The 27,365-nt window shown below is 52.6% G+C and overlaps 14 protein-coding genes across 14 annotated transcripts; 5 read left to right on the top strand and 9 right to left on the bottom strand.

Moving 5' to 3' along the window:
• Window positions 1–12: 12 nt before the first annotated feature.
• Z517_04058 (uncharacterized protein) lies at window positions 13–1,299 on the bottom strand (the record flags this gene model as incomplete). The annotated part of the gene is made up of 1 exon (XM_013429389.1): window positions 13–1,299. One exon carries the CDS (start codon window positions 1,297–1,299, stop codon window positions 13–15), a length of 1,287 nt encoding a protein of 428 aa, XP_013284843.1.
• A 621-nt stretch (window positions 1,300–1,920) lies between these two features.
• Z517_04059 (uncharacterized protein) lies at window positions 1,921–4,531 on the bottom strand (the record flags this gene model as incomplete). The annotated part of the gene is made up of 3 exons (XM_013429390.1): window positions 1,921–3,736; window positions 3,787–4,264; window positions 4,315–4,531. The coding sequence occupies 3 exons, from the start codon at window positions 4,529–4,531 to the stop codon at window positions 1,921–1,923; spliced, it is 2,511 nt and encodes an 836-aa protein (XP_013284844.1).
• Window positions 4,532–5,649: 1,118 nt separating this feature from the next.
• Window positions 5,650–6,702, bottom strand: Z517_04060 (uncharacterized protein; the record flags this gene model as incomplete). The annotated part of the gene is made up of 2 exons (XM_013429391.1): window positions 5,650–6,393; window positions 6,562–6,702. The coding sequence occupies 2 exons, from the start codon at window positions 6,700–6,702 to the stop codon at window positions 5,650–5,652; spliced, it is 885 nt and encodes a 294-aa protein (XP_013284845.1).
• A 592-nt stretch (window positions 6,703–7,294) lies between these two features.
• Z517_04061 (uncharacterized protein) lies at window positions 7,295–8,300 on the bottom strand (the record flags this gene model as incomplete). Its single annotated transcript, XM_013429392.1, has 2 exons — window positions 7,295–7,882; window positions 7,947–8,300. 2 exons carry the CDS (start codon window positions 8,298–8,300, stop codon window positions 7,295–7,297), a joined length of 942 nt encoding a protein of 313 aa, XP_013284846.1.
• A 403-nt stretch (window positions 8,301–8,703) lies between these two features.
• On the bottom strand, window positions 8,704–10,304 carry Z517_04062 (uncharacterized protein; the record flags this gene model as incomplete). Its single annotated transcript, XM_013429393.1, has 2 exons — window positions 8,704–9,917; window positions 9,968–10,304. The coding sequence occupies 2 exons, from the start codon at window positions 10,302–10,304 to the stop codon at window positions 8,704–8,706; spliced, it is 1,551 nt and encodes a 516-aa protein (XP_013284847.1).
• Window positions 10,305–10,686: 382 nt separating this feature from the next.
• Window positions 10,687–11,765, top strand: Z517_04063 (uncharacterized protein; the record flags this gene model as incomplete). Its single annotated transcript, XM_013429394.1, has 2 exons — window positions 10,687–10,834; window positions 11,257–11,765. 2 exons carry the CDS (start codon window positions 10,687–10,689, stop codon window positions 11,763–11,765), a joined length of 657 nt encoding a protein of 218 aa, XP_013284848.1.
• A 1,564-nt stretch (window positions 11,766–13,329) lies between these two features.
• Z517_04064 (uncharacterized protein) lies at window positions 13,330–15,134 on the top strand (the record flags this gene model as incomplete). Its single annotated transcript, XM_013429395.1, has 2 exons — window positions 13,330–13,858; window positions 13,912–15,134. The coding sequence occupies 2 exons, from the start codon at window positions 13,330–13,332 to the stop codon at window positions 15,132–15,134; spliced, it is 1,752 nt and encodes a 583-aa protein (XP_013284849.1).
• Window positions 15,135–15,785: 651 nt separating this feature from the next.
• Window positions 15,786–16,895, bottom strand: Z517_04065 (uncharacterized protein; the record flags this gene model as incomplete). The annotated part of the gene is made up of 2 exons (XM_013429396.1): window positions 15,786–16,766; window positions 16,821–16,895. 2 exons carry the CDS (start codon window positions 16,893–16,895, stop codon window positions 15,786–15,788), a joined length of 1,056 nt encoding a protein of 351 aa, XP_013284850.1.
• A 448-nt stretch (window positions 16,896–17,343) lies between these two features.
• On the top strand, window positions 17,344–19,047 carry Z517_04066 (uncharacterized protein; the record flags this gene model as incomplete). Its single annotated transcript, XM_013429397.1, has 2 exons — window positions 17,344–17,431; window positions 17,489–19,047. The coding sequence occupies 2 exons, from the start codon at window positions 17,344–17,346 to the stop codon at window positions 19,045–19,047; spliced, it is 1,647 nt and encodes a 548-aa protein (XP_013284851.1).
• Window positions 19,048–19,813: 766 nt separating this feature from the next.
• On the bottom strand, window positions 19,814–21,347 carry Z517_04067 (eukaryotic translation initiation factor 3 subunit L; the record flags this gene model as incomplete). The annotated part of the gene is made up of 2 exons (XM_013429398.1): window positions 19,814–21,044; window positions 21,139–21,347. The coding sequence occupies 2 exons, from the start codon at window positions 21,345–21,347 to the stop codon at window positions 19,814–19,816; spliced, it is 1,440 nt and encodes a 479-aa protein (XP_013284852.1).
• A 375-nt stretch (window positions 21,348–21,722) lies between these two features.
• On the top strand, window positions 21,723–22,782 carry Z517_04068 (uncharacterized protein; the record flags this gene model as incomplete). Its single annotated transcript, XM_013429399.1, has 2 exons — window positions 21,723–21,788; window positions 21,859–22,782. 2 exons carry the CDS (start codon window positions 21,723–21,725, stop codon window positions 22,780–22,782), a joined length of 990 nt encoding a protein of 329 aa, XP_013284853.1.
• A 340-nt stretch (window positions 22,783–23,122) lies between these two features.
• Z517_04069 (uncharacterized protein) lies at window positions 23,123–24,284 on the bottom strand (the record flags this gene model as incomplete). The annotated part of the gene is made up of 2 exons (XM_013429400.1): window positions 23,123–23,542; window positions 23,595–24,284. The coding sequence occupies 2 exons, from the start codon at window positions 24,282–24,284 to the stop codon at window positions 23,123–23,125; spliced, it is 1,110 nt and encodes a 369-aa protein (XP_013284854.1).
• A 440-nt stretch (window positions 24,285–24,724) lies between these two features.
• On the bottom strand, window positions 24,725–25,622 carry Z517_04070 (uncharacterized protein; the record flags this gene model as incomplete). Its single annotated transcript, XM_013429401.1, has 3 exons — window positions 24,725–25,113; window positions 25,173–25,399; window positions 25,447–25,622. The coding sequence occupies 3 exons, from the start codon at window positions 25,620–25,622 to the stop codon at window positions 24,725–24,727; spliced, it is 792 nt and encodes a 263-aa protein (XP_013284855.1).
• A 498-nt stretch (window positions 25,623–26,120) lies between these two features.
• On the top strand, window positions 26,121–26,866 carry Z517_04071 (uncharacterized protein; the record flags this gene model as incomplete). The annotated part of the gene is made up of 3 exons (XM_013429402.1): window positions 26,121–26,338; window positions 26,408–26,516; window positions 26,564–26,866. The coding sequence occupies 3 exons, from the start codon at window positions 26,121–26,123 to the stop codon at window positions 26,864–26,866; spliced, it is 630 nt and encodes a 209-aa protein (XP_013284856.1).
• Window positions 26,867–27,365: the final 499 nt, after the last annotated feature.

Genomic DNA, 27,365 nt, shown 5'->3' on the forward strand with positions numbered 1-27,365 from the left:
GACTGTTAAGACTCACCCGTCTTTCATCCCGCAAACCACGAAACTCGTGGCACAGCCTGCAGCCACAGTCTTCGCGACGATGTCCTCGTCAGGCGTCGGCAGCGGAATCAGATTGTACCGGTCAATCACATTTCCTCTGACATCCAGCGTCTCGCCACAATTGCCATGCTCACCCCATCCCCAGGCGATGACTTGGTTGTCCATGGTGAGGGCGACGCAGTGCTCACTTCCCGCTGCCACGTTTTTGACAGCCGGAAGCGTAGAGGGAGGAAGTTGACCGTGGTTATTTCTGCCTGCACTTTGCAGCTGGTGAGGCCGTGCTCGCGAGAGGATGTGAATCGAACTCCAACCGGAAGTGACCACATCATCTGCTTGAGAAATCAGGCCGAGACCCCTGTCGTCGAAAACCCTGGTATCTCCCCAGGTCGCCGGCTCCTCGCCTGCCTTGATGAAGACTGTGTACTCCCTACCGAGGACCACTTTCTCCGGAACCCAAGGCAGGAGATCCTCTCCGTGGATCCCTAAACCAATGTTTCGGGGAGACCAGAGAATCCTCTCCGTCTTGAACTGTTCTCCGAGCTGGCCTTTTCGACAACTTCCCCATCCGTAGACCTGCCCGCTTGCAAGGAAAACAACGACGTGCGCTAGAGAGCCCACAATGTCAATGATGTCGACAGCTTCGCCACGACCGGTAACTGAGCCAGCGTCGAAGATCTCCCTGACCTGACCACCCGTAGAAGTCATCTTGGGACCTAACCCGAGCTCGCCTTTTGTCCCGGTCCCCCAACCCACGATGATCTTGGAACCCAGGACCGCGAAGGAAGCGTCCCAGGTGGCAGCAACATCAGTGATGACCCCATTACATCGTCTACCGGTGTCTGACGATGACGCTGAAGAGGAGAGGATATGCCTGGTGACCTCTTCAAAATCTGCATTGGATGTAGACTCGCGTTCGGCGCCCGGGTCGTCGGAAGTCAACCCTGATTTCCCGGCCACAAACAACCGTCCATCCGTCGTGAGGACGAGACTGTGGTTTCCGCCCGCGACAATCTTTTTCACACTCGGTGCCTGAGCTGTCACCGGCAGCGCCTCAGAGTTCGAACTCCCATATCCATGTCCGATCCCATCTGCATCTGAATGCGAATCCGGATGTGATACCTCAGTCCCATCGCGCCTTCGACTCTGCCGCTGCCGCTGCTTGAAGGAAAAGAGACACCGCTCCGGCCGCACGACGTCTCTAGTATGTCCGACCCCGAGCTGTCCAGAGCCGTTGGAACCGAACGCGTACATGACTGGCATCTTCGCTTTCGCCATCGCCTCTGTAGGAAGAAAAGAAAATCTTGTGCCCAGAAGCGATGAGGAAGCGGACGCCCCTGGTTCCCTTCTCCCTTGGGGATGTATGGGGATTGTTCACGCGTGGATTCAGAATCAGATCATAATCGCAAGCATAATCAGGTTGTAATCGAGGTCAAGTCTTGGAGACTGAGGTTGAGGTTCAGGTTGAAACATTTTTCCAAGGTTTTGGGACGAGAGGTGCCTTTCTCGATGTTTAGATGGAGGCAACAGTTGAGTGGAATTCGGGTCTCGAGGTGACGAGGACGATGATGGCACGGCTCTTGGCGCGCGCGCGCGCGCGCGTGTGTGTGTGTGTGTGTGTGTGTGTGTGTGTGTGTACCAGTACTTAGATATGCTGTAATACCTCGAATTCAACACCATTTACCTCGTACGCGTATACAAGCCGTTGATACAGTTCATGTGTTCATTGTCTATGGAGGTAGGTACTCATGAGTCATAAATATGTTGTAACACATGGAGGCGCCGTATCCGCCACCCAGACACCTCGTCAATACCAGCCACCCAAGGAGAGGGTATCACCAACTCTGGACGGAAACGTAAAGGCCATCAAAGACGGACGACCGTCTACAAACCTCTCCACCAAGCTGTCCGCTTGACGCGAATCTGAGCCTTCAGCGGTGTATTGGCACTGGAATCACCCACCAGCACATCAAAAGCATCTTTCTCCATCACCCACGCATCCCTCGCCTCATCCCAGAAGCTGGTGGCGTACTTCTTGGAAATCACAATCTTAATCTTCTCGCTCTCGCCAGCCTTCACAAAGACCTTGGTGAAGCCCTTCAATTCCTTGGGAGGTCTATTGATGCTCGGGTTTTGCTGAGCAACGTAAACTTGGACTACTTGCGCACCGTCCAACTCGCCAGTGTTTGAAACCGTAGCAGACACCACGAGCTCAACATCGTCGTCACTGACAGATACATCTTTGATCTTAAAGGTGGTGTAACTGAGACCGTGGCCGAAAGGAAAGGCGACTTCCTTCTTGGTCTTTTCATAGAACCGGTATCCGACATAAACATCTTCCCCATAGATGGCTCGATTGCGTTCGGATTTGTAGTTGAGGAAAGCCGGGTTGTCTTCGTTCTTGATTGGGAAGCTTAGGGGCAATTTGCCGCTGGGATTAGTGTTGCCAAAGACAACATCTGCAATAGCATTGCCTGTCTCGTTGCCACCGTACCAAGCTTGGAGAACAGCAGGAGCATCCTTCAGCCAGGGCATTGTGACAGGTGTTCCAGATTGGATGACAATAGCCGTGTTGGGATTGACGGCGAGAACTGCCTTGACGAGCTCGTCACTGCCAGGTGGCAGGTCCATATCTGTCCGGTCGTAGCCTTCGGACTCCCATTCACCATTCAGACCAACACACAGGATCACTTGGTCGACCTCTTTGGCAAGCTCAACGGCTTTTCCAACTTCTGTCTTAACTTCAGCTTTGCGCTCGAGTCCCACCCTCAGCCCGCCAGCGCCAAAGCCAGTCGTACCGGGGCTACTGAAGGTCATGGTTGGAAGTGTGCCGAAGGTCACTTTGACGTCGTATGTCTGTCCCTTTTCTAACGCTATTCTTCCAATCTCCTCTGCGGTACCGGCGCCGAAGAACGAGTTACCCGGCCGTTGATGGGTCTCGTTATCGACAACACATTTTCCGTTCACAAAGACTTTTCCCGTGCCGGCGCAGCACAGACTGAAGTCGTAGTCGGTCGTCTCTTCAGGGGTAAAAGTGCCATCTAATTCGAGCCAATAGAGGGATGACTTGATAAGAGGGTGTTTGTAATCGACCAGAAGGATGTCTGACTTGTTCACAAGCACCTCATCAATTGCCTTGCGATTCGTCACGGATGCGGGTTCCAGGAAGACCCTCATCGTCAAGCCATTTTCACTCTTCTTGGTCTTGGTCAAGCGGGTCATGAGCGGTAACGCTTTCCAGCCCGGGGCACCGAGAGCATACTTCGCGTCTGGCACTTGTTTTCGAATTCCATCGAGGGGGCTGATAGCATAGTATGGCAACAGTGAAGCTGACCCGCCACCACAATAGGCTGCATAAGCCGCATTGGGGCCAATGATGGCAGTGGTTTTGTCCTTCTTGAAAGGCAGAATGTTGTTGTCATTCTTCATTAGGACGATTCCATCAGATGACAGCGCACGAAGAAGAGCGGCCGTTTCGGGGGTGTCGACCGTGGTTTCGGGCGCGTTTTCTGGGATACCAAGAGACTGGACTTTCTTGACCAGCTTCAAGACCTCGCGAACTCTGTCATCGATATCAGGCAGCGTCAGCTTGCCACAGCCCAGAGCTTGGTTGACTAAGTGTCCACGAATATAGGTAGGACCGGGCATCTCAAGGTCGAGGCCTGCTTTGATCGCCTCGGTGGTTGAGTAAGTTCCGAACCTGCCTCAGTCAGAAATTTGTGGCTCGAGTATTACAAAGCTGGGACTTACCAGTCGCTCATCACGAGCCCGTCAAAGCCCCATTCGCTACGAAGAACATCCTTGATCAATCGTGGGTTCTCACTCGCATGCGTACCATTGACCCTGTTGTAGGCAGTCATGTAGCAATCTGGCTTGGAGTCTTTCTGCGCAAGCATGAAAGGCATCAGGTAGATCTCTCGTAGGGCTCGTTCTGTCAGGATGCTGTCGATGGCTTGTCTCTGGTCCTCTTGGTCATTGCAGACATAGTGCTTGATCGTAGCAGCAACGCCGGTCGATTGGATGCCGTTTATAGTTGCAGAACTCATGGCGCCAGCTAGATATGGGTCTTCACTGAAGCTCTCGAACCCACGACCGCCCAACGGTGATCTTTGCATGTTTGTCGTCGGGCCGAGAATGACGGATGCTCCCTTGGCGATGGCCTCAGCACCCTGTAATGCTCCACCCTTTCCGACGAGCTTGGTGTCCCATGTTGCTGCGAGTCCAGTGCCTGTAAGGTATCAGCATCACGAAGGCGCTCGGTGATGAAGCGTAGCTGACCACAAGGAAGACAGGCAGCAGGAACCCCATTAAAGAACCGAGTGCCACGAACACCATTGGGACCGTCGGATACTCGTATCGATGGAACTCCCAGACGGTGTACGGGAGCGGTGTGCCAGAAGTCAATGCCAGACAACAAGGCGACTTTCTCTGGCGTGTTCAGTTGCGAGAGCACGTCTTCGACATCGAAACTAGTCTGGACAGGTAAGGACCCCATTTTGATGGTGTCCTAGGAAATGATGGAAGAACACAAAAGACGGAAAATGACAATTAATAGATGGGTAACTAATCAAGATTCATAGACCTGTATAGATCCCCCGGGGGGGGAACGTATTATATGGAACTTTGGATTGCCAATGGTGACAATGCCCAGTGATGATTCGACAAATAGTCAACGGAGACACCAATGGCAGAACTTCGGCTCGTCAGGGAAGGAAACTTCACGGACGTGAGATTCGTCGATAGCAGACGGAAAGGGCCATGTTTGTATGTCTAGTTAGAAGTGAGTCCCCGCGGCTCCATATGGGCCATACCTTCCTGGCCGCTACACCAGGCAGACACATCGGTGGAATCCCGAGCGTTGATCGGCACCATCATAGACCCGTAGCTGCCGTATCCCCCAAACAAGATATGTGGTGTCCACAACCTTGGGAGAGCTGAATCGTGAAGTCTGGGTCCCGGGATGAGGCCCACCAACTCCATAAAAGGGTCTCTAGGATCCTCGGGGAGACACGCCCCAGGTAGAGTCGCGGAGTTTCGGCCTGACCGAGGCAGAATTTAGTTACAAGACACATACACGGGAGAGGGAAGAAGGTGAAGACATGGAAAAGTTCTTTCGGTATTGGAGGGACGAGATTGCGCAGAATCATCACCGTTGCTATGATTGGGTTTCGGCTCATCTTCGGTACGCTAGTAACAGTCGGCTCAAGGCTTGGCTTCAGTTGCTCGCTCGGATCGCAAATCTTCCACGAATCATCAAATGGAGAGGATTGCCTCCAGCCTAGTGTAGAAATCCACGGATGGGGAACAAACCACTTGGATGACACAGCCACCTGTGGCATCGGATGAGTCGACAAGTACGAGTACATGTATATCGATTGTGATGGTGAGCATGTACCCGCGTCCACAGATGTACGCCTGGCTTTGTTTCCGACTTTTCCTCGCGGAAGTATGTTTCTCGTAGTAGACGTCCATTACCGATCGTCAATCCACTCCGAATTTAGTACATATTGCCACAGACAATAAACCTCCCTCCCGCACAGCGAAGCAACATTTCTCGGCATTTACATTCATTATCATGAGTCTCTCGTGTCTTTCTCCAGGCTGGTCCTTGAGTTAGGTTCCCGTCGTATCCAACTCCACAATTCTCCAGGCGATACCCTTGACGACAATCTCATCTCCGAGTTTCCTGCTCCCGTCGCACACCCACATGCATGGCATGAAGATTCCACTGTCGCAGGGCGTGTTGCTGCGCCAGTCCTGGACCCAGCTTGACGCGGTCTCAGCGCCACTTCGCGTCCATCTCTCCACCAGAACGGTATTTCCTTCTTCAGACTGACCTTGCTCACCTGTGCCCTGGCGCATGATGCTTTGACAGTAATTGCCTACCCTAATGATGATCCCGGCCGCGTCTTGACCCTTTCGACCATCGGATGAGACGTGCGTCTTCGCAACAACGCAGCTTTCAGGCCCAGCCCCTGCTGAACTCACACCCGTGGGCGGCCCCGTCCAGTATTCCTTGTACATCTCGTCGTTGCCCGTGCGAGGGTTCTGCATCATCCCCACTTCCATACAGTCGCCGTTGGGGAGGAGAAATAAATCCCCCTCATCGACGATACCCGGCCCCTTTGAGTCGATGTCATGCTTCCACACATTGTGCGCCGAGTATGGCATTGAGACAGTTTCGCCCTCGAACGGAGAAAATGTCGTGTGGGACGTTCCGGAGAAGGCCCAGAAGGATGGGTCCGACGTTATTGGCTTGGACAACTGTCGCTTGACAGGGAATCTGATGTCGATGAAGGACGATTGGGTCGATGTCAGGACGAGCGTGTCGGTGTCTTCGTAGGGGGGAGTGTAGCCCTGTCCGTAGCCGCCATGAAGTTAGAAATATGGCCAATTTGGGTCGTAACATCACACAAATCTCGAGTTGGACTGAATGCCTTGAACACACCAAATTGCCTTGTTGATAGCCACAAGCCAGGAAACTCGCGCTCACCGTCTACCATCGCGGCCTCAATCAAGACTTACCCACGCAATCCCTTTCCGCACCGAGACGGAAGGTTTCTGCAAGAAATCCTTCTTCCATCGAGGAAGCACCGCCTCTTCCACCTTCTTCTCGACCTTGCCAATCGTCCCCAGCCTCTCACCTAGCATACCGAAGATCTCCATGGTCGCCCAAGGTCTACACACATCCAGCCCAGCGTGGGAGGGAGGGACAGCAAAGTGTCGATGCGTTCCGTCGATTTTCCCTCTTCAGTCGCGGGCAAGAAAAAGTATTGAAAAGAATCAAAATATTCATGGTCGCGGTGATGTCCGTTACATAATATTCGTGTCACTATCCGGCTAGAGTCTTATATGAGTCTCCTTTCTTCTGGCCCAGGCGTCGACCCCAAGAGTGCGCCGAATCTATAAACACCATCGTATGAGGCTCTGGATCTCATCCTCTACTGATTGGCGGGCAGTTCGTTGGCTCAGGCAAGCTGCCCACCGCGCTAACCACCTTATGATGTGACGTGTAGCGTGTGGACCGTACAGCGCTGAAGGGTTGGTCAGGTCAAAGTGTATCGTCACACCGATCTGAAGCCTAGTTGGACATCGGGGCATACACCTTCCTCCATCCTGCCTCGCCTCACTGTCCGCACCCAGAATAGTGATGAACCGACGAGGTGCTCTGATGACCAAGGCCCAGCCCTCATGAGGTAGTCCGGCCCTTTGGATCCAGACATAAGTTCATTTCACCACAAAATCAATCCAAATGTCGTCAAAGCACTTTTCCTTCCAGCATGCCACTTCCCCGGCTCGAAAAGATTCCCATGATGCCAAACCCCGAGTAAAACAGTGCCAGAGGATATGCCACCAAGCCCCTCATGCCTTTCATTCTTCCCACACTGACAAACATCCCAGAACTGCTGAACGTGGACCATCCCACCGCCATCGCCGTCATGATGTATCCCATGGCCGTGTCCATAGGCAGCAGCACCCCAAACAAGGAGGTGAAGACAAGAGGCAGAAAACAGTACCCCAAAACACTTGCACTTCGCGAGTATGTGAGTGTGCTAGAGAAGTGGCCTCCGTGACCACGGCCGCCGGGCCCTTGCCCATGATCTCGCTGGGCTTGCGCCATTTGATCTGAATCATTGGGATCGATGGGCGGTGTCATGAGCGCGAACATCCAGTGCAGAGCTATAGATCCAAAGAGCGCAATGCCATAGATGTAGCCGTAGAAGAATTTTCCCGAGAGAGCGAGAAAGGTTCCGTAAAGGATCAGGAACAGAAGACCCCCGTAGAGATCACTGTCGTCCATAATGTGGGGTGAAGGACGCGTCCACGGATTCAGGACTGTGAGGGTCTGTTCATGCCATAATCAGTTCAATCTTCTTTTACCCCGAGATCTTGTATTCGCAGCGAGTTACCTTCGTTTTGATATGTCCGAAATTGACTCCCAGCTCCTCCATCAACCCGGGCTCTCCTTCATACCCCTCGGTTCCAAACGCGGCGAGCCAGCCTGTTCTTAATCCGCCAGAATCCCCCATGCGACCACTAACACCCTGCATCCCGGTTCCACCTCCAAAGCCTCCTGAGGAGCCTGCACCATATCCCGGATATGCGCTTGCGGTGTTACTTGTACCACCATATCCACCGTAAGAGGCCTGCGATGGCGTGGTGTGGCCGGAAACGTTTGAGTAGGAGGAGGGATAGAACTGAAGGTTCGAAGCAGCGCCACCTGCGCCTGCACCAGCGCCATAGGGTTGGTTGAAGTATGACATGCTTGACTTGGGCCACGCAGGCCGTCGAGTATGTTGTGGTGCAGGTCCCCGTGAGATGTTTAGGGGTCTTTGCTCTTAGAGCCCGGAAGAGGAACAGCTTGAAGAGAGGGCTGCAACTGGCAGACGACTCGTCAATGTCTTGCGAGGCGAGATGTATGGTCTGTAGAGTGCTGGAGGGGATAAGATTAATTATTTAGGTACACGTTTGCAAATGTGTTCGGAGTGCCTCGAGAACCAAACTCCGCTGTGGAGGCATTCTGACTGGCTGGTGCCCAACCCGGCGCCTTTTGGGCCAGTTGGCCTTTCCTCAGCCTCGTTCCGTCTGTGGAGGATTTCATTTCCCCACGGGTCATTACTGGCCATGCTGCTCATATGTACAATTTTGTCTAATGCTGTTACAACACTACAGGAAGTTTATGCCGATACCGAAAGACACACCCTTTCTGGCCTCTTCCTGTCTTCGAAAGACCAACGGCAATGAGAAGTTGAGTTCAAACCGCGCCACCGGATGCGCATAGACCAGCCCTATTCCAGCTGACATTGTTGGAAGTCCATTCCCCAGCTCCGAAAAAGCGTCTGTAACGCTTTGCCGAACTTCCTGGCTCGTCATTGCACCCTCCTTTTCTGCATTCCTTATCGCCAGTAACCTCCCACCGTTGATGAAGGCCTGAAACCGTAGAGGCTTATCCTTTCCAACTTTAGGGAGAGGAAAAAGAAGATTGGCGCTCCCAGCTGCATAAATGTCGCCCCCTACTGCATCCGGACCATCGTGAGGCCCTAAGCCCGATAGTCTGAAGCCTCGAACATCCGTGGGACCACCCAGCTGAAATCGGTCGTTTATCCGTGACATTTCTGGATTCTGCTTCGATCCTAGAGTCAAAGGGTAGAGCAGGCCGGCACGGAACCCGGTCGTGAAGCTGACACCGCTGTCGCCCTTGATGCCCGGAACTGGTATCGACAGTGCCGACTGAGTCTCAACTTCACTTTTTAAAAACGCTGCATCACCTTGCAAGGGGCCCCATCCTGCCAGTTCTGCGGACGTTTTGGCATAGTAGCCTCTGGTTGGTAGTAAAGCGTTGTCTCTTCGGTCCGCCATCCACATGTGAGAAATGCTACTCTTGAAAGAGTCCCCTGCTTCGGATCTGACAGTCTGTGAAGCATTGGGTGCGAGCCCGGTCACCTGTCGCCAGAAACCGTTGTACCCTATTTCATGAAACGACGCGGCCGAACTTTGCCATCGCAACTTGGTCCAGCCTCCCTTCAGCACTTCTTCGTGGCTGGCAAAGATTTTCTGTGTCGCGCTCTGCAATCCACCAACCTGAAATCGCAGATCAGGGTTGCTCAGCACAGGGGTGTCGAAAGTAGCTTGGTAGGAGGAGCGTGTGCGCGTGCCGATGGACGCATTTACGTCAAGGGTTTCTGCACCGCCCAAGAGATTCCTCCATTGCACATTTGCATAAGCTGACCCTTCTGCGTTACCAAGATCTGTTCCAGTCTTTGCAAATATCCGGCTTTTCTCCTTCACTGAGTAGTATATGGCAACATCGGTTGGTGTAGTTGTCGGGTCAGTCTTGGAGGGTTTGTCGAGGTAGACTGAAATTGGGTCGTGATAGATGCCTAAATTACAGTAAGACAAAGCTGCGACAAGAGCCAGGGTGTTACCATACCAAATTTCCTCAGCTTCTCAGCCGTTCTTGCGACTTCATGTATGAGCTCAGATTGAGTATACGGTCGGTCGCGGTTGGCGCTCAATAGAGGGTTTACCACTGCTCCGAGGAAGCCATGTCTCGTATTCTGAGTTCCGAGGACAGTCACTGACGACACGGTCGTGGGCAGAGTCGAATTCTGGTCGATAAGGTCTGCAAGACGCTGTTGGCCGAGCTGAAATGTGCGATGTAACCGCTCGTTGATAGCCTTTTCTCGGGTTTCCAGCTCTTTTGTGTCGGCTTGTTTCAACAGCTGGAAGATGCTTTCCTCCGACCCATTTGAAGCTGGGTTTGCCATTGAGCCCGGTCAGCGGGCAGGCTTCACTTGCGACTGGTGATGAAGATCTCTGGGGAGAACTGCACTATTAATGCGGGAGCTGTGCTGCGAAAATGCACAGGTACCTTTGTTGACCCACATGCTGCGGATGGGGATCGATTCTCGGCAGACTTGCCCTAATTCGGCCCTCTACAAGTATGAGGTAGCTAACCGCCATCTGACTGCGCAATGCTCGCGTGTCTTTGTCGTTCACTCTCATTCTCTTAATCTCGCAGCTTTATCACACAAAACAGTTGATTCTCCTTTTGTCCTGCGCTGTGGCATGTTATCATACTGATATTCAGTCTTTTACCGACCCTTTATCATCAGGATCCACCCGGTCGACGACCACTCTTTCACGAACATGGCCACCAAAGCCGCCCATAAACGACTGATCCGGGAGTATGAGGCAATTCAGCGTTCTCCACCACCATACATACAAGCACACCCAAGTGAAAATAACATACTAGAATGGCATTATATTCTGACTGGGGCCCCAAATACACCATATGGTAGGTTCTAAAGTTCTCAGAATTGAACCGAATAGAGTCACTTACGCTCTCTTTGCCAACAACAGAAGGAGGACAATACCATGTAAGCAATCCCGGGCCTACAGACCGGTGCCAGGCTGGCGACTCCGCTGTGTACAATCAGGGTGGATATTAATGGCAAGCCAGGGTACTTTAATTTTCCCGCCTGACTATCCTTTCGCTCCGCCTGCGATGTAAGTCCTCCCAAAGTCATGCGACGGATCTTTATCCCGGTGCTGCGGCATTTCTATCTCTGACAGAACTTTCTGGTCGACTAACGTACATTAGTCGAATGCATACTCCCTCAGGCCGGTTTCAACCTTCTACGAGGCTCTGTTTGAGTATTTCCGACTATCATCCTCAACTATTTAACCCTGCGTGGTCAGTGTCGACCATACTGATAGGGCTTATGTCATTTATGAACAGCGAGGAGATGACAGCAGGGAGCATTAGCGGGTCACCTGCCGAAAGAAAATGGCATGCAGCGAGGTCAAGATGGTGGAACTCTACTGGGGGCGGCTCAGCCTCCAAACCCGTTCCCGGTGTCCAGCCGACTACAAGGGGGATCAACAACATTAAAGCAGGGGACGGCGGTATCAAATTCCGGTTAGAATTCCCTGACGAGGACAAGGAAAATTGGGTTTGGATAAAAGAGCATCGCATTGATCCAGCCACTGGTCGGATGCTTCCCGACGAAGAGGGCGAAGAGATCAATTGCTCGCCGGAGACGAGAGCCTTGCGACGGATCCTGGGAGGGAGCACCGGTGTCGGAGTCGTGGTCCAAGGTGGCCAGGCTGCGAGGGATGCGGGTCAAAGTTGGGTCTGGAGAAACAAGATGTGGATTATAGCGGGCGGCATTGTCGTATATTTCATGCTAGCAAGGATTTTCGGTGAAGAGGAAGGTGTTCTGTGATGCAACAGATGGAGCACTTGGGCGTAGACCACACCTGTTATTTGATATCCAACGCAGGGATTTGTTCTGGGCACTGGAGAGTGGCAAAAGATATGTCCAAACAGACACGAGCGATTACTTAAGTTTTTCTCGAGTCAGGTCACTTCGAGTCCGCGACAGGCGTACTAAGCTCTTCGGCAATACTTCGGCTAATAAAAGCTGAAACCCAATCGAACAATTCAGCTGCTTTGGCGAACTGCGCGCAACTATGGATCCCGTCGGTGAAGTTCCCACCCGCAACTCAACTCAACTCAACTCACACACATGCCTGTTCGGAAACGATCCAATGTCACGCAACCTCTAGCATCGTTAGGGCAATCCCCAGAGATGACAAGAGATGGCATAGTCTGACCGGAAAGGGAGCTAGGACACTTCACCTCCCGGGCGTGTGAGGCGTCTATCTCTGCATTTGATACACTGGGTAGCCAGAGCAGCACTCATGCCAACTGCCGGTTATTCATTCATATCAACATGACCGCTTACCTGAGAATCGGATAGGGTACCCAGCCACTGTTACACAAGCCTAGAACCCCCAATTAGATTGCCGGAGTCCGCCGGGCATGCTGCGAATACGAACGACGGAGGCAAAGGAACGGAGTCAACCCGATCCCTGACCGAGCTGGATACAGAGAAGTCCTACTTACCATTTTCTAGAACACTATTGAAACCTGCAACGCAGCCAAGGGATGCCGTACGCCTCCCGGGGCTCTCCCGACCACTTTGCTGATGCCACCGGCCTTTGTCGTGCCAGGTGTTTTAACCGCGCCTACCCATGCTTTGCCAAACGCAGTCCACTCGTTGCAAGGTCGCAGCGATGGATCCCAAGGTCGGTGTCTGTCTTTGTAAGCAGGTGTCCGCGCAAGCATTGGTTGAACGTTTAGTCCGCCAGCCTGATCACAATACTATTCAACTACAACAGCTACCTTACCACTCGATATTCCTTGATAAAACCCCCTGTCGCCAACTAGCCTGAAGAAGCTCTTACCTTCCTCGTCAGAAGAAGCGAGGTGTCAAGGAGGTCTGCTCAGGTCATTGAGTCCGAATCCTGAAGAGCACGTAACAGCGGTCTGCAAAGGGTCTGACAAAGGCGATGTTGATCCTGCTAGGTCTTGAGTTCGAGCGAGCTCCACCACCTCCTATCGGGCCGTTCCCAGCAATTCGTTCGTCGATTAGCCTCATGCTCCTATTTGACTTTAAGCAAGTTCCGAGGTCTATTCCGTCCAAGAGGGGGGCCGGATCGTGGATCTTGGGTTGAATTGCACGTGGCTGCGGAATGGCAGCCACACGCTACGTCTGCATCTATAACTTGACAAGCGATCCTGTTGGGGACACCTTGACGGTGGTCTCCCACTTCTGGAACCCTACATTTCCGCGTCAGCATGCAATAGCTTCTTGGTGGACTCAGCTATTAAACTGATATGACATTCTGTGGTTACGTTGTCGCCTCCCACAAAACCGAGAGGCAGTTTGTTGGGTCAGCCCTCCCCCTGAGCTGATGGACCTAAGAAGATGCGCCGTGGCTCGCATGGTACAGGTATGGATATATCCGCAACCGGGTGCAATCGTCGACAACACAACTAACCACTCCCTAGACTCGGCTGATGGGTCTCGCCCACCAGACCCTCAAGCCGGTTCTCCTACCAATTTCACCTTTGTGCATCAGGCTGAGGACTTGGTTTCGGTGTCTCACAGAAGGATCAGCAACAGAGAGCAACGGCATGCTATCCGCTCCCATGTCATGCAACGCGTTCGCCAGGTGGAGTTGGCTCAAGGGAAAAAGAGGTCAATTGGGCGCCACCGTCCCAATGACAGCAGCAAGTCCAACGCCCGAAGCGAATCTACTCACTCTGAACCATCCTTGAGCAACGAATCAATCGACCGCAGCGCCAGTAGTCCAATGATCGGTCCTGGGACTGATATAATTCGGCATACGCAGTCTCCCCTTCCGTCCCCACGCCTCAATATTACCCCAGCTGCGCAATCCTTTGATCCATTTGATACCTTACCGACAAACAGTTTGCCTCGCCAGACTTCAGAAAGTTTACTACAGTATTGTAAGTTTATCGTGTCAGTCGTATCGATTGCAAGACCCTGACAGTTAGTCCAGGCTTTGATGTGATGCTCCCCCTGTCGTTCTGTGTTGAGACGAGGCAAGCTCATGCTAGACTTGCCCGGCAACAAATGGTTATGCATAGCAAGATGTCGAACCCTGCCACATTCCTTGGCTTCATGGCCACGACTGCAGCTCACCGGGCTGTCTTCTATGGCAGACATGAAGACCTTGCACCTGCCAATGCCAATGCCAATGCGAACCACGATGACCGCATCCTCGACCCAGACTACATCAGAGTGAAAAATGAAGCAATGGTGGCCGTTCGTCGGACGTTCGAACAGCGTGCGGATGTAGATTACCAGATGGTCGAGGCCTGCTTTGGGCTGATATCGGCCGCTACAGTCGTGGGCAATTTTGCAGAGGCTCGAATACATCTAAACATTCTCGAGCGTTTAACTTCACGGATGAACTTGCCTGAGGAGACGATGATGTGGTTACCACTGTCCAATGTCAAAGTCTCGGTTGGACTACTTGTGCGCCCTGTCCTTCCGCTACTGATCACGCGCGAACCTTTACCTGAAGAGATTCTATCCCGTGCTGATCAGCATCTTCCCGCTGAGATGACTCGCATGGGACAGAACTTCAGGGAGCTGCAAAATATTAGCCGGCCCTTGAAACTACTCTTCATTGTCTCCAGTGACATATGCCGTCTTTGCGAAATGCAGACCACACCTCGTGGACGTCCGTCACCTGCAGAAACCCTGAGCTTGCGGCGGAAAGCGACTGAGGTAGAATATGATCTGCTGGCATATCCCTATGAAACAGAGATTTTCTCCCGCAACAGCGACAACGAGCCAGACATACCAGCGTTAGAAGGTGTCGTCCGCCTCGCAGGCCTGGGAATGCTGTCCGTTGCTCCTCACACAATCCTCGCGGCCAGCGGGATCGGGAGGGCTCTGACTCACCATCAGAAAAAGGTGTTTGAAAAATGGATGCGCGAAAAACGGTCTGAGGACGCGGACGAGGCGATAGTCATCTGTTGGGCTCTCTTCGTCTTTGTCCAAAACGCCCTGAAGCAGCCGGAACAGATGTTCTTCACAGACTCGTTGGCGCAGGTCGCCCAGGAGCTGGGACTCTCGACCTGGGAGGAGGTCGAGCAGGTCATGTTCGGACTGCTGTACATGCCGTGGCTGCAGTCTTCGATCTGGCAAGGCATCTGGGCGGATGCTTGTAGGGTCAACGACTCGACTCGTCTACATCAACACGGGATTCAATAACACTGGTCCAGTCTGGATGTGCGCACAGAGCCACATCACCATCAAGCCATGTTCGGTCTAGCGAAAACGACAAAGACTGACGGGCCAGTCAACCGCCATGTCGCGCCCCCGATTCCCCTAATGGATCCATGCCACCCCCATTGCGCGGTTCAATATTACAAGCGGTGCGCCACAGGCCATATAATAACCGATATCTCACCTCACCTCACCATTTCAATTCATTATACCCCCCGCAAGAGTAGAAAGCCAGCGATCGGAAACAGACCGAGTTATCTTTACAGGGAAGGTACAGACAGACGTGGAAACTGGCCATGATTCGTGTACAAGCTATTCTACAGGACATTATTACATCGCTATGTTATAGAAGAGGAGAGGGTTCCAGGCCCTACTGGAAGATGGGACCCGACACATGAGACCTGGAAGCTGCAAGATACCAAAGGGCTGTACAAAGCCAGACGTTAATAAAGGCTCAAAAGGCGCCCCACTGAACTGTGTCCCATTAGAGATCGCTTTCTTGCCTCGGAATTGCAACCCCGGATCAGGTAACAAGAGACGAAGCCAGAAGAAGCCAAACTGGGCTAGATTATCACATCTGCCCCCGGTTCTCGTCGTGTCAGTCATGGCAGTCCGCTCGGGGCGCGTCAATCATGATCAATTCTCCTTTGTTCGTGCTGTGGCCTCCCTTGCCGCTCCCCCTGATGCTCGATGCCACACGTCCCCTCCCCATCTCATCGCCCTCTCCACAGCCGCCGTCGGTGTATCCAACGCGGGTCGAATATCCAAGTAGAAGACGGGTTGGCCTGTTTCCTGTTCGACACCCCCTCCGTAATAGTCTATAACATAGCGCACCTCTTTCGTCGACCCGTTGGGGAGCTTCCGCGAGATGTACCAGTCATGTCGGTCAAAGGGAGGTTCCTGGGAGAAATGGTCCGGGAAGACTTTGCCAAGCATCTGTAGGATTCGAGCCTTGGGCGAAGGTTCTTTGGGACGGCCTTGGAAGCGGATAAGTGTTGGTTTCGACTCGTCCTCCAGAGAGTCCGGATTTAACCCAAGGGCTAATCGTCGTTGAGCGGCGTATTCCTGCCTCGCCCGATCGAGAGTAATGGCCTGTTCGCCCCGCAAACATGTCTCCCACCCCTTCCATAAGCCTCTGCCGAAGATCCGCTCCCACTCCTCGATCTCTGCCCACGCTCCCTCGTTTAAGAAATTGTGCACGGCGACCATTGCTTCGACGTGTTCTGCGGGGGTGTCGGTGTAGCCTTTGCGCAGCATTGCGTTGTACATCTGCTGTGGGGAGGGATACTCCCAGTTCGACTGCGAATCACTGCGCGGAATCGAGGACAGTTCCCGGTCAAGAGGCAAATGTATTGATTGAGGGGAGTCTTCCGGGCGACTATTAGACAGAGAGGGCATGTAATTCAAGGGATTGAGCTTGGATAGTGTTGAAGAGGTCGATGGCGGAGGTCTTTGCTCAGGCGATCGAGTCTGACTCGGTGATTCTGCCGGTTGATGTCGCAGCGGGTGGTTCGGAGACTTGACTGGGCATGATGAAGGTGTTGACGTTGAGGGATCGAGCTGTGGTGGAAAGGGTGTAGGGTTTCCGTTGTCTGCCTTATGCATCGGACATCCTGGCTTTGGAGAGTTAGTCGTTCAACCATCGTATCTATACCAAGATGCGTAGCATACCGGAGGAGCGGCGGCGGATGGTTGCGCTGTAGGAAGTGCGCTGACTTTGGGTGCGTCGGCCCAGAACCAGCCCATTTTTTCTTGTTGGAAGGACTGACACCTGGACAGAATGCGAGGATGATGAAGTTGTGAATACAAAGGAATCAGGTCGTGAATCTGGAGGAGAGAAAAGTGAAAGCCGGAAGAGAAATCATGAACCCGGACCCAAACTGCGGCGACAAGGAAGACTTTCGGTTTCGCTTGAATTGCTCCACTTCGATTCGCTGTCTGACTGTCCAGTTCCGTTCGCAACTTCCCCAGCAGCGCGATTTGGAGATTTCGTCCACCCACCAGCACCCAAATTGAGCGAGGCGAGACTGCGCTTGGGTAACAAACCACTTAGCATACAATCTCCGTTCTTTGCGCTCCTTTAGAAACACAAGGATGCCAGTCTCTCCGTAAGGGCGCGGCTCATTGTCTACCGCTTTCTCCCGACTCCCGTCGCCTCACTCCCCGCCGCGCTCTACAAACGACACCAGTCAAGATGGCAGAGGCTAAGGGCTTCAAGCAGGACATGGTCGTTTCGATACGATATCGAAATGACCTGCCTCCACCTCCCATGCCTCCAAAGTGTAAGTCGCAGATGGCCCGACAAAGACTGGGATCTCGATGCTAACACACGTTCGCAGTTCTAGACATTGACACTGGTGGTTTGGCTCAATACCTCACAACAAGTTATGCGTCGGGTCTGGCGAAGAGAGAAGAACCAAACATTGAGGTGGACGCCGAAGGAGGCATGCCGATAGATATGATCGGTGTCCCAGGCTACTTTCTCGGCGACGAAAGCGCAATCATGGCTCCCGAAGTCCAACCTGTGCTCGACGCTGCCGACCAAGCGTTGTTGATGTCGCTGGATCAACTGAAGAGCCAGGGTGCAAAGAACAACGTCTCATTCTTGCGCAAGACACAATACATGACCTCTTCACAAATGGCCCGGGCAAATGATGCTTTCATGCGGGCAAGCCCTCGGACTCAGAAACCCCAGACGCCCAAAGCAGCTCCTGTGCCTGTCACCCGAGACGATCCAGAAAATATCAAGCGACAGATTCAGAAAGGCTTCGACCTGGCCTATCCGGACAGCATCCCCTTTAACCCTCCAGAGGCTAAAGCGAACCCCATCACTCCCCAGGAACGAGACGCCTGGAAGAATCCCGTCCATCCCGATAACCCCAGACTCAAGCCTGTGGACTTCTACCCCGTCATCCCGGATCTGGAGACCGGCACAGATATGGCCTCGAATTGGCAAGCCCTCAAGTTTGACAAGCCACCATTACCGCCCTACAAAGGGAGAAGGGATGATCGGATTGATGTTGGTATATTAATGGCTTCGGAGAACGCAGCTCTGATGCCAGCTTGGCGGGCCGCGAAAGAGGCCTTTGACAGAGATCCTGAAAAATTCGCAGATCCCGGGCCAGAGCCATATACATGGTCTCTCTCCGTTCCTAAACAGCCAGACTCGACCTCGCGCATACGGCAGCTATTTGACGACTCAAATCCTCGAAAGGACGATCCCAGCCTCATGGGACCACTTCTGGAAGAATCCGCCGACGGCTCGTTACGTCTACCCTTTGAACGTGTTCGTGTATATCCCAAAGCCACGCAAGACACAGTCGACCCACATCGCATCATGGCATTGTCACTGGTCGATGCCAATAACCTTCCCCGCGGCTCCCGCTTCCGCAAGCAAGGCAACGCGGCGTATTACTATCCGATCCTCGAACGCGTGAAAATGAGAGCCGATAGGGGTAATCTCTCCGGAACGCGCAACAACAGCAACAACAATGCAGACGACGATATCCCCGACCAAGTCATGGTGCTCTTCAAAGAGCCCAACGCAAAAGAACGACGCTCGCGCGCCGAATTCAGAGGGGAATACGACAGTGCATTCAGAGATGAATACGAGGAATTGACCCGGGAAGCGCAGGCCGAGGAAGAAGCCGAACACGCAGATGCGATTTTGCAGGAGCAGGGCGAGCTGCACGAGGGCGCACAGGATGTCAGCATGGCGGAGGTGGAGGACGCGGAGGCCGCCGAGGTGAGCATGAACAACGGGGCTCCTCGCAAAGACCGCGCCGACGACAGGAATACACCTCCACCTGTAAATGGGAATGCAGCTGCCGCAAGGGACAGAGACGCCAGCGCCGACGAAGATGCATATGGCGAGGATGAGGAGATGCGGGACGATTGACATTGACGGACGGCATGCTGCTTGCCACCATACTCTGTAAGACTTGTAAGACTTTTTAAAAACACCAACCATGTTATCTTCGTTCTGGGTGCTAGCTAGGCAGGTGGCTGGGTCACAAAGCTCAAACGAACCAGCCATGATGAATACCACGGGTTCGGGGGAGGGGGCCCTTAAGGACACAAAAGGACAAGAGACAAAAAAGTCAAAAACTGAAATCACATTTCTGGCGTGTTTCCTGCCTTTCTAGACATGAAGAGGTACGATTTACTTTTTTTCCCCTGGCCTCGCTTTGCCTCAATCTCGTTTCGCCCAGCCGCGCGTAATGGTCGTTCAACCGTACATGACACATGCCGCTGGGTTTTTCTGTTGCAGCAGGTCAGGTAAAAGAGGACGCGCTGCCTTGTACAATAGGTAAGTCACTTTGTGTCTGATGATTCCTACTGACGAGGCGGCGGGGAACACACTCTGCTTCAGAACGAAGCCGTTGGCAGGCTGAAGTTCAGGGAGGTGTCATGTCAACCATAACTTCAGGTTGGAGAGGGTTGTAAGGCAGACCTCGGGGGGAACGTGTTCCTCTCGCTCTCTCCGGACACGACATGACTCATGACATCTTTGGCGTGGCGCTTGCTCTCGTGCTTCTGGAACGAGCCCGTCTTAGCATAAGTTCTTGAGAACACCTCCATTTTCTTCTCACATCGTCTCTGCCCAACGAACCCATACCCCGATCGTGGTCATCACCTGCATTGTTTCCCCTTTATCTTCTTGCTTAGTAGGATCTTGCCAGATTCCGTAAATACCAGTCCACCAGGCGTCGGCCCTGCTTCGCCTCACTGATATGAATCAAATCACCCTCGATGGCGTAATCCAGCCCCTCTGAGCTTCCGTTGCCCAACACACCCACAATCTCGCCTTCCAATAAACCACCCTCGGTCCAGCGTATTTGCCGACAACTTCGCTGCTTGTTCACGAGTAGCCAGCTGCGAAGCTTTTCGGGCTCGACTTCCAAGAAGCCGGCGAGTTTCTGAATGCTCATTGTTGTGTAGAGTTTCAGATAAGATTTGATCAGGGGGTTGAAGAGAGTGTTGCGGACTTCGTCCATGAAGATCTCGGTGTGGTGATCAACAGGGTCGATGTTCAACGAAGGGTTATCAAAGTCCGGTGGTGTAGGGGTGATGAATTTGGGGCATGCGGATTGGAACAACTCTTTGAAGATTGGCAAGCTGTCTGTGCCTCCGCGTTGCAGTTTTGCAAACTTCTCGCCGTATTTTTCGCGAAGGGCCGTGTGGATGGAGTCGTCCAAGCGAGTGGGCGCAAAAGACACACAGATGGCGATGAGAGCGTACATTTGCTCGGTCTTCTTTGCGATGGCGTCGAACTGCCCTTGATTGGGTCCCTTTTGGAAATTCTTGGTGCGAGATACGTACACCAGGATGTGGCTGAACATGCGCACGGCGTCCGCATAACGACGAAGCATCATGTAAGAGAAGCCGACATAATAGTAGGTGTTCAAATGCGCAGCCATGACGCGGGCAAACATGGCTTTCTTGTTCATTTCGATGTCGTCCAGGGTCTTAAGGGCAAGACTGAAGTCTCCAAGGAGACAGTGCACTCGCAAAAGACCGATGATGGAGAAGTATCCGAGCATACGGTAAAGAGGACGTGAGCCGTACTCGCCCGCCACTGCCATGGGATCTTCCCCTCTCTTCGTGGCAGCAAGCTGTTCGTTGATCTGCGAGCGCTGGATCAATGAGTACAGGACGTTAAGAACGCTGTAGCAGCCCCATGTGTTTGGATTGTCTCGCAGAATTTGCGCCTCTTCTTCCGTAGGTGCAGTGCGGGCGACCCGGTTACGATAGCGACAGAATGATTCGAATTGGTAGATGAATTCATCGATCACATCCCAAGCCCAGTAGTAGGAGGGTGTCTCAATTTCTACAGGGCCATCGGAGTTGAGGATGTAGTGGAAAAGTGAGCAGTAGTTGTCATAGCTTTGAAATCTGGGGAGGCTTTATTAGTCCCATTCCTCCCAAAAGACATATCCCAGCAGAAACAATAGATTCTGGGCGAAGAGAATCAGACTGGACAACTCACTTGGTCTCCAAGCTCGCTTGGAACTCCAGAGGAGCCGCGGCGGCTTCAAGTTGCGCTCGCAAATCTGCTGGTCCGCCACTGATGATCGAGTCTCCACGCTCCAAGTCTGCGCCCTCATCATAGTTGTTCACTTGCTCTTGATAGTCTGCCACGAGGGTTTCCTCCTCGACATCCTCGTCTGGGAATGCGTTACCGTTCGCGTATGACATTGTGGGCGAGGGAAGAAATCTTCGAAGAGGGTGTTTTGATTCAGGCGGAGAGGAGGACTGTAGATGAGGGAGTCACAGAGAGGGGGGAGCCCATGCACAGTACTTCCCGTGCCAACACCTGCCCCGTAGTTATTGTGGTCGAAGGAAGTAAAATTTGGCAGTCTTCTCGAGGTTTGGAGAATTGAGAAAGATGTGTGGGCTCAATTCAAAATCTACTTTAGGCTTAGCGCAGCCTCGTCTCCATGACGTCTGACGGAGAAACCTCAGTTGCAAGCCTCGTCAAGGGTACCAACTTCCAGCTGTACGGTCATCGTAACAAGGAGACACTGCGTCGAGTATCTTTGACCAAATACTGGGTATGAGGATAAACACACAATGGCGACGTCCTATGAATCGTTCTCACAGAAATTCAAAGTTGCTTTGATCCAGCTTCACCCCAAAGTATGGTCCTTGTCTTATCGGTGATAACTCTTGATATGTGCTTGCGTGAAGCGCTGACTTTGACGACCAGCCTCTTGACCTGGAACACAACTTCAACGCTGCATCGACTTACATCCGCGATGCTGCCGCACAAGGGGCGTCGCTAGCAGTGCTGCCCGAGTACCATCTAACATCGTGGGTCCCAGAAGATCCCCAGTTCGCCGTCCTGGCCCAAACTGCTTATCAATACGTGCCCAAGTATCAAGCCCTGGCCCGGGAGTTGAAGATCAATATTGTTCCGGGGACGATCGTCACCATTGATCCGAAATCGCCGCCTCCCGCAGCCAGCAACGGAACGTCCGCAGACTCTACCAGACAACCCGTTCTCCTCAATATCGCCCCTTTCATCTCCTACACAGGCGAGATTTTGGGTAGTTACACGAAGGCAAACTTATGGATCCCAGAACGCACAGTTCTCACGTCGGGTCCGGCCTCCGTCAAGGTCAATCAACATCATCTATCCACAGAGGAGGGCCCACCGCCTCACCTAGATCCTCATTCAATGATAGAAACTCCCCTGGGACCTGTGGGAATTGTGATATGCTGGGACCTAGCGTTCCCCGAAGCCTGTCGGTCTTTGGTCCGTCAGGGTGCACGTCTAATTATCATCCCCACCTTCTGGACGAGGGATGATCTGACCCCGGAAGCGAGGGCGTACGGACCAGATGTGGATCTTCAGTTTTTGAGTTCTGCCCTCATTACGAGGTCTTTTGAGAATACTTGCGCCATTATTTTTGTCAATGTGGGCGGCCCAAAGTCGGAGGGGTATGCCGGGTTAAGTCAAGTGGTGTTGCCGCTTGTTGGGAAAGTCCCCGGATCGTTTGACGATGGAGAACCAGGAATGAAAGTTGTGGAATGTGATATGAGGACGGTCGACGTGGCCGAAGAGAACTACAAGATAAGGGAGGATCTGAAAAGGGAGGACTGGCACTATGGATATAGTCACGAAAAATAAAACGAGAATACGGACAGCATTGATAGCTGTCGGGAAGTTGAAATCATGTCTTAGAATTCCTGCAATTCAGGTCAAGTCAACTCAAGCTCCGCTATCGAGAAGCGTATTCAACGCCGCCAACGGTGGCAATATGTTATTCGTGCTCCTTGTACCTCGGTGGTTCCGATGTCTCTCTCAATAGTGCGACTGACACTAAGCACCCAATGCCACACTGTGGAACCTCCGCCGGTGTTTGTGAAAACAGGTACCGTCAACACATGTCATTATCCCGTCTCTGGTATCAACTAGCCTATTGTGCCAGCAACCTCGAACACCAACTCTTGACCTCGCCTGGGAACTCCTAAGACTCCTCAGACTCATCAAAGAGCACGGCGAAGCGATTGTTGTGGAAGACGCCAGCTGGATTGACGGCTGAAGGGTTCTGCAGGAGATTGAGATTTGCACGTGGCAGTGGTCGAGCACATTCATCGGGATAGAAGTCAATCCTCGATCTCATGTATTTCTGCCGCGAAAGCATGCAGTTCTTTGCCGTGTGAGCCGATTTAATGCTGTTGAGAGATATGTGGGCGTGACCATCTCTGAAGAAGAGGTCAACAACATCCAAGTGATGGATGTGCTCGAGATCTGCTCGAATGCTATCTTCAGTCATTTCTGGGCTCGCGGAGCGAATAACGAGGTTGCGAGTACGACTGAGCGATTGGACGAAGTCGGCAAAGCTTGGTTGTACCTGAGTTTGTCGGTATTCCCATCTTATGTCCACCTGAAGACTGTTAGCAGCTTGCAATGGCCATTTGTATTTGGTCTCTGCTGACCCTATTTCCTGCGACATAGATATCGTTTGTCTGTGCATAGCGATAAAAGTTGTCTGCTGCTTTCGGGTCCACGAAGCTTACGTGGGCAGAGCAGTCCTGGCGTCGCAAATACATTTGTAGAATGGCACCACCCCTGAGAACCTGAGTGATGCTGTGAAGTGTCGTGGCAGGTGATAGTCCTAAAATGACAAGTGATCGTCTTGCTGTCGTCATACCGTCACGATTCTGCCTGCTCGATACTCCCACCACCTCTTGCGTGGCATTTCCCTCAGCGTATTGAGGTGCATCTTGCACCGTAATTCCTGGACCAAGGTGTGCCTGCAAACCAGCAGCGTGCTGGCGAAGGTGTGGGATTTCGGTGGCAGGGGCTGGAGGAACGAAAGAACGAGCTGTGTGCATGGGCCCGGTGCCCGGTGCACCGTTTTGGCTTAGTTCGATCGCGTTGACATTGGTCGAGTTGAAGTCGTTCGGAGGTGTCAGTGGACGATTGATGCGGCTCAAAGCGTCCAGCAACTCGCCGGAGACTCCTGCATTAAGCAATCCCTGCACCAAGGAACGAAACTTGTTTCTTGTGTCGAGCTTTGCCTCTGTTAGAACTGCGCGTGGCCTCGACTGACAGGAGAACTGGGATGCATAGATGCTCACCAATGACGCGTACTCCGCGGTAGGTATTGTGATGGACTCTGCCATCTCATCAAGTCTGTGGCTCGCCATGTCGTGGTCGCGCAAGTGCCAGTGATGAAGGGTGATGTGGGTGGGAGAGTGTCGAGACTGGGGGGTTTCAAAGAAATTTCCAAGATTCAACTTTGGAAGGAAGTGGTACCGATGGAGACGTCCCTTCCGAGAAGACGAAGGAACCAGGGACAGCTGTCCGTTCAGCTGCCACACCCAAAGGTACCATCTAAACCCTCCTGAAGCATCAAAAGAAACCTTTCCGACCAGAACCAGCCTTGCGAGGACATCGAGTCGCTCGCTTGACCTTCCCTAGTTGTTTTTAGCAAAGAATGGCTCCAACATGGGGCACAAGCAACTCACTTGCAGATTTGACTCTGATAAATATATATATGATTCAATGTCAGGGTTGCTCGTCGCTCGCTATGGAGCTCAAACGGGGCATCCCGCTACGACATTTAGTTCGGCTTTTGTCCGAACTCTTCTCCGTGTTCTTTCAACACCGAATCCACCATTTCGATACTGCCCCTGATCAAACGGGCTCGTTCTTCTGGATGAAGGTCGAGGAATTCTTGGAACTCTTGGAACCATGTGTCGTCCTTGGCCGGTCCCTTGCCATCATATCCGACACACATCTCGGCCAGGATAGCGAGCGCCAATCGGATGGCCATATCACCTTCATACCTCTGGGGAAGCTCAGTCTGGTTGATTGGGCGGAATATTGACTCGGGGTCATTTTTGTCGATTGCTAGAGCAAGGCACTGCATTCGGTCCTCAAACGTCCACCACTTGGGTAGGATTTTTGCCTCTTCCGCCAAATCGAGAAATCGTTGGAAGTCATCAGATGCTTTGGTTCACAGAATCAGTAACGACCACCAGCAGGATTTCCGAGGAGGTTGTGCTCACCGTCGCCCTTGGCCCAGACTAGGCCGTCGATTGGTTTGCCTGGAAAATAAATACCGTGGTCTTCATCCCGGGATAAGTGGTCTGTCTCGACTCTTAAGCGGTAGGCATCGATGATGAGTCGAAGAACTTCGTCGTGGCCATATGATGAGAGGTAGGCGTTTCGGTCTCCTTTGCCCTGGACCATGTTGCAAAATGACTTGTGCTTGCGCCAGTGGGCTTTTTGACATCTGGCAGCGGGTCAGTAGATTCATGCTGACGATACAAGCAGACTTACTCTTTGGAGCAGTAATCGACCAACAAACAACCGTTGCATCGCCTCAGAGGTTTCTGGAATCCCAAGGCCAGACAGTTTGCGCAAACTGACAGTTTCTTACCGTGCATGTACTCATGCTCGATCTGTCCGACATATGTCACGCCGCATATAGGGAAGGTCTTTATAGGGGCAGCCATTGCACAAGGAGATGTGTTGTGGTGGATGACTTTGTGTCTTGTTGATGAGACACATGTACAAAGTGAATGAAGTCTACGAAACTGACACGTCGGAGGCACGGAAGGGGATTTAATTAGTTTATCCGAAGATTAAGCGGGAAACTACTCGCTGCTTCTATGCTTCTACGTATCTTTGTCACGTGGCTGTGATGGTCCACCGTTGTGTGTTGTCCAACTGATTGACGCTGTTGGCCTTGTTTTGAGCGGCGGGCGGATCACCACGGATCATCGTCATCGTCCAAGTCACGTCCTCCGACCAACAACAACGTCTTCAGCTTACCGATCCTGTCGCCCTGCACAAGTACAGGTATCGACTGTGGACAGCCGCCGTCCCCATCTGACAGTCCATCTGCGCCTTGTCCGCACCTCCCTCCGTCTGTCGCAGTTTGTGCCCATTGTCGCTGGGGACCGAACGTACTTGAGGACGTCGTTTCGAAACCTAGTCCCCAGCGTCTCGAGATGACGAATCCCATCGATAACCCGTGCGAAGACGAGCCCCAGGCCTTGCCATTCAGGACTGGAGGCTCCTTGGCTCGCATCGAAGAATACACCATCTTCTACTTCTTGGCCATCTGTTCATGGTGCCTGGAGATCGTTGCTGCATGCTTAGGATCGCTCTATGGGGGCGAAAGCCATCCGTTCATCGGCACCGTTACACCATTTCTTGCTCTGCACTGGTCAGTTGTCTCCGAATTTCTATCCTCGCCTTGTTTGCATCTTTGACTGATCGATTGGCGTCTACTTAGGATGGCGTTCCTCCAAACCTGCTGGATGATGGCAACGGCTCCGCGCAACACTATTGCCGACCGAATGGCGTACCTCAATCTGGCCTGTAGATTTCAAAGACTCTGTGCGGTAAGTAAGCATCAATGTGTTCAGATTTGAATTTGCTGACTTCTCAGCCTACTGCGGTGATTGGCATGGTTACCTGGGCGGTCGCATATCGTTTCCGTGGCAAGGCCTCCAGCTCAGCGTACTGGATTATCTTCTTGGTCGTCTGGATCTCCGAAACAGTCGTCTGCATTATGAATGTTTACAACAACATCAGCTGGGAGAGCGATCTGCTATACCAACTCGCTCCCGACGAGCCGCAGGGAAATTTCTGGCTTGCAGTCTTGGGCTTGAGGTCCATGTGCCGCGTGAAGCACAAGCATCGCGAAAACACGGAAATGGAGCTGAAGGAAACTGCAAGCAAAAGAGTGTAACCACCGCGAATGCAGGCGGACGTCTAATCAGCGTTTCCAGGCTTACTGCGATGTTTCGGGTGTAATGATCTGTAACTATTGGGGTTGAAAAATGGCGGCGTACGATACAGCGAATCTTTTAATCGCTTTAATGCACGAGGCATGGCGGCTTTTGTGATGCCGCGGATGTATATTCCCTTTCCACACAGCGAGACATACCTCCAGACCAATACTAGTCTAGTTCATAAAACATACTTCTAAGAGTAAGAGTAGCACAAAGGACAGGCCTTGTGTTGTTGTAGGTTATCATCATGCTAGTTACCTAGTATGCATCCCACGACTCCAAGATTTGCCTTTCCCAGGGTTAAACCTCGTCCATTGAATGCCAATTACATGCTGAATTGCGGTAGGCAGTCTAATGGTATCGGATGCCCTCTTCCAACGTTTCCAGCAGAAAGTCTCCCACTTGGGGTCTCTCGTCAAGTGGGGGACGCCGTCCGCGAGTACGCGAGTAACGCGA

This window comes from Fonsecaea pedrosoi, assembly GCF_000835455.1.
Source record: "Fonsecaea pedrosoi CBS 271.37 unplaced genomic scaffold supercont1.3, whole genome shotgun sequence".
Classification (NCBI taxonomy): Eukaryota; Fungi; Ascomycota; class Eurotiomycetes; order Chaetothyriales; family Herpotrichiellaceae; genus Fonsecaea; species Fonsecaea pedrosoi.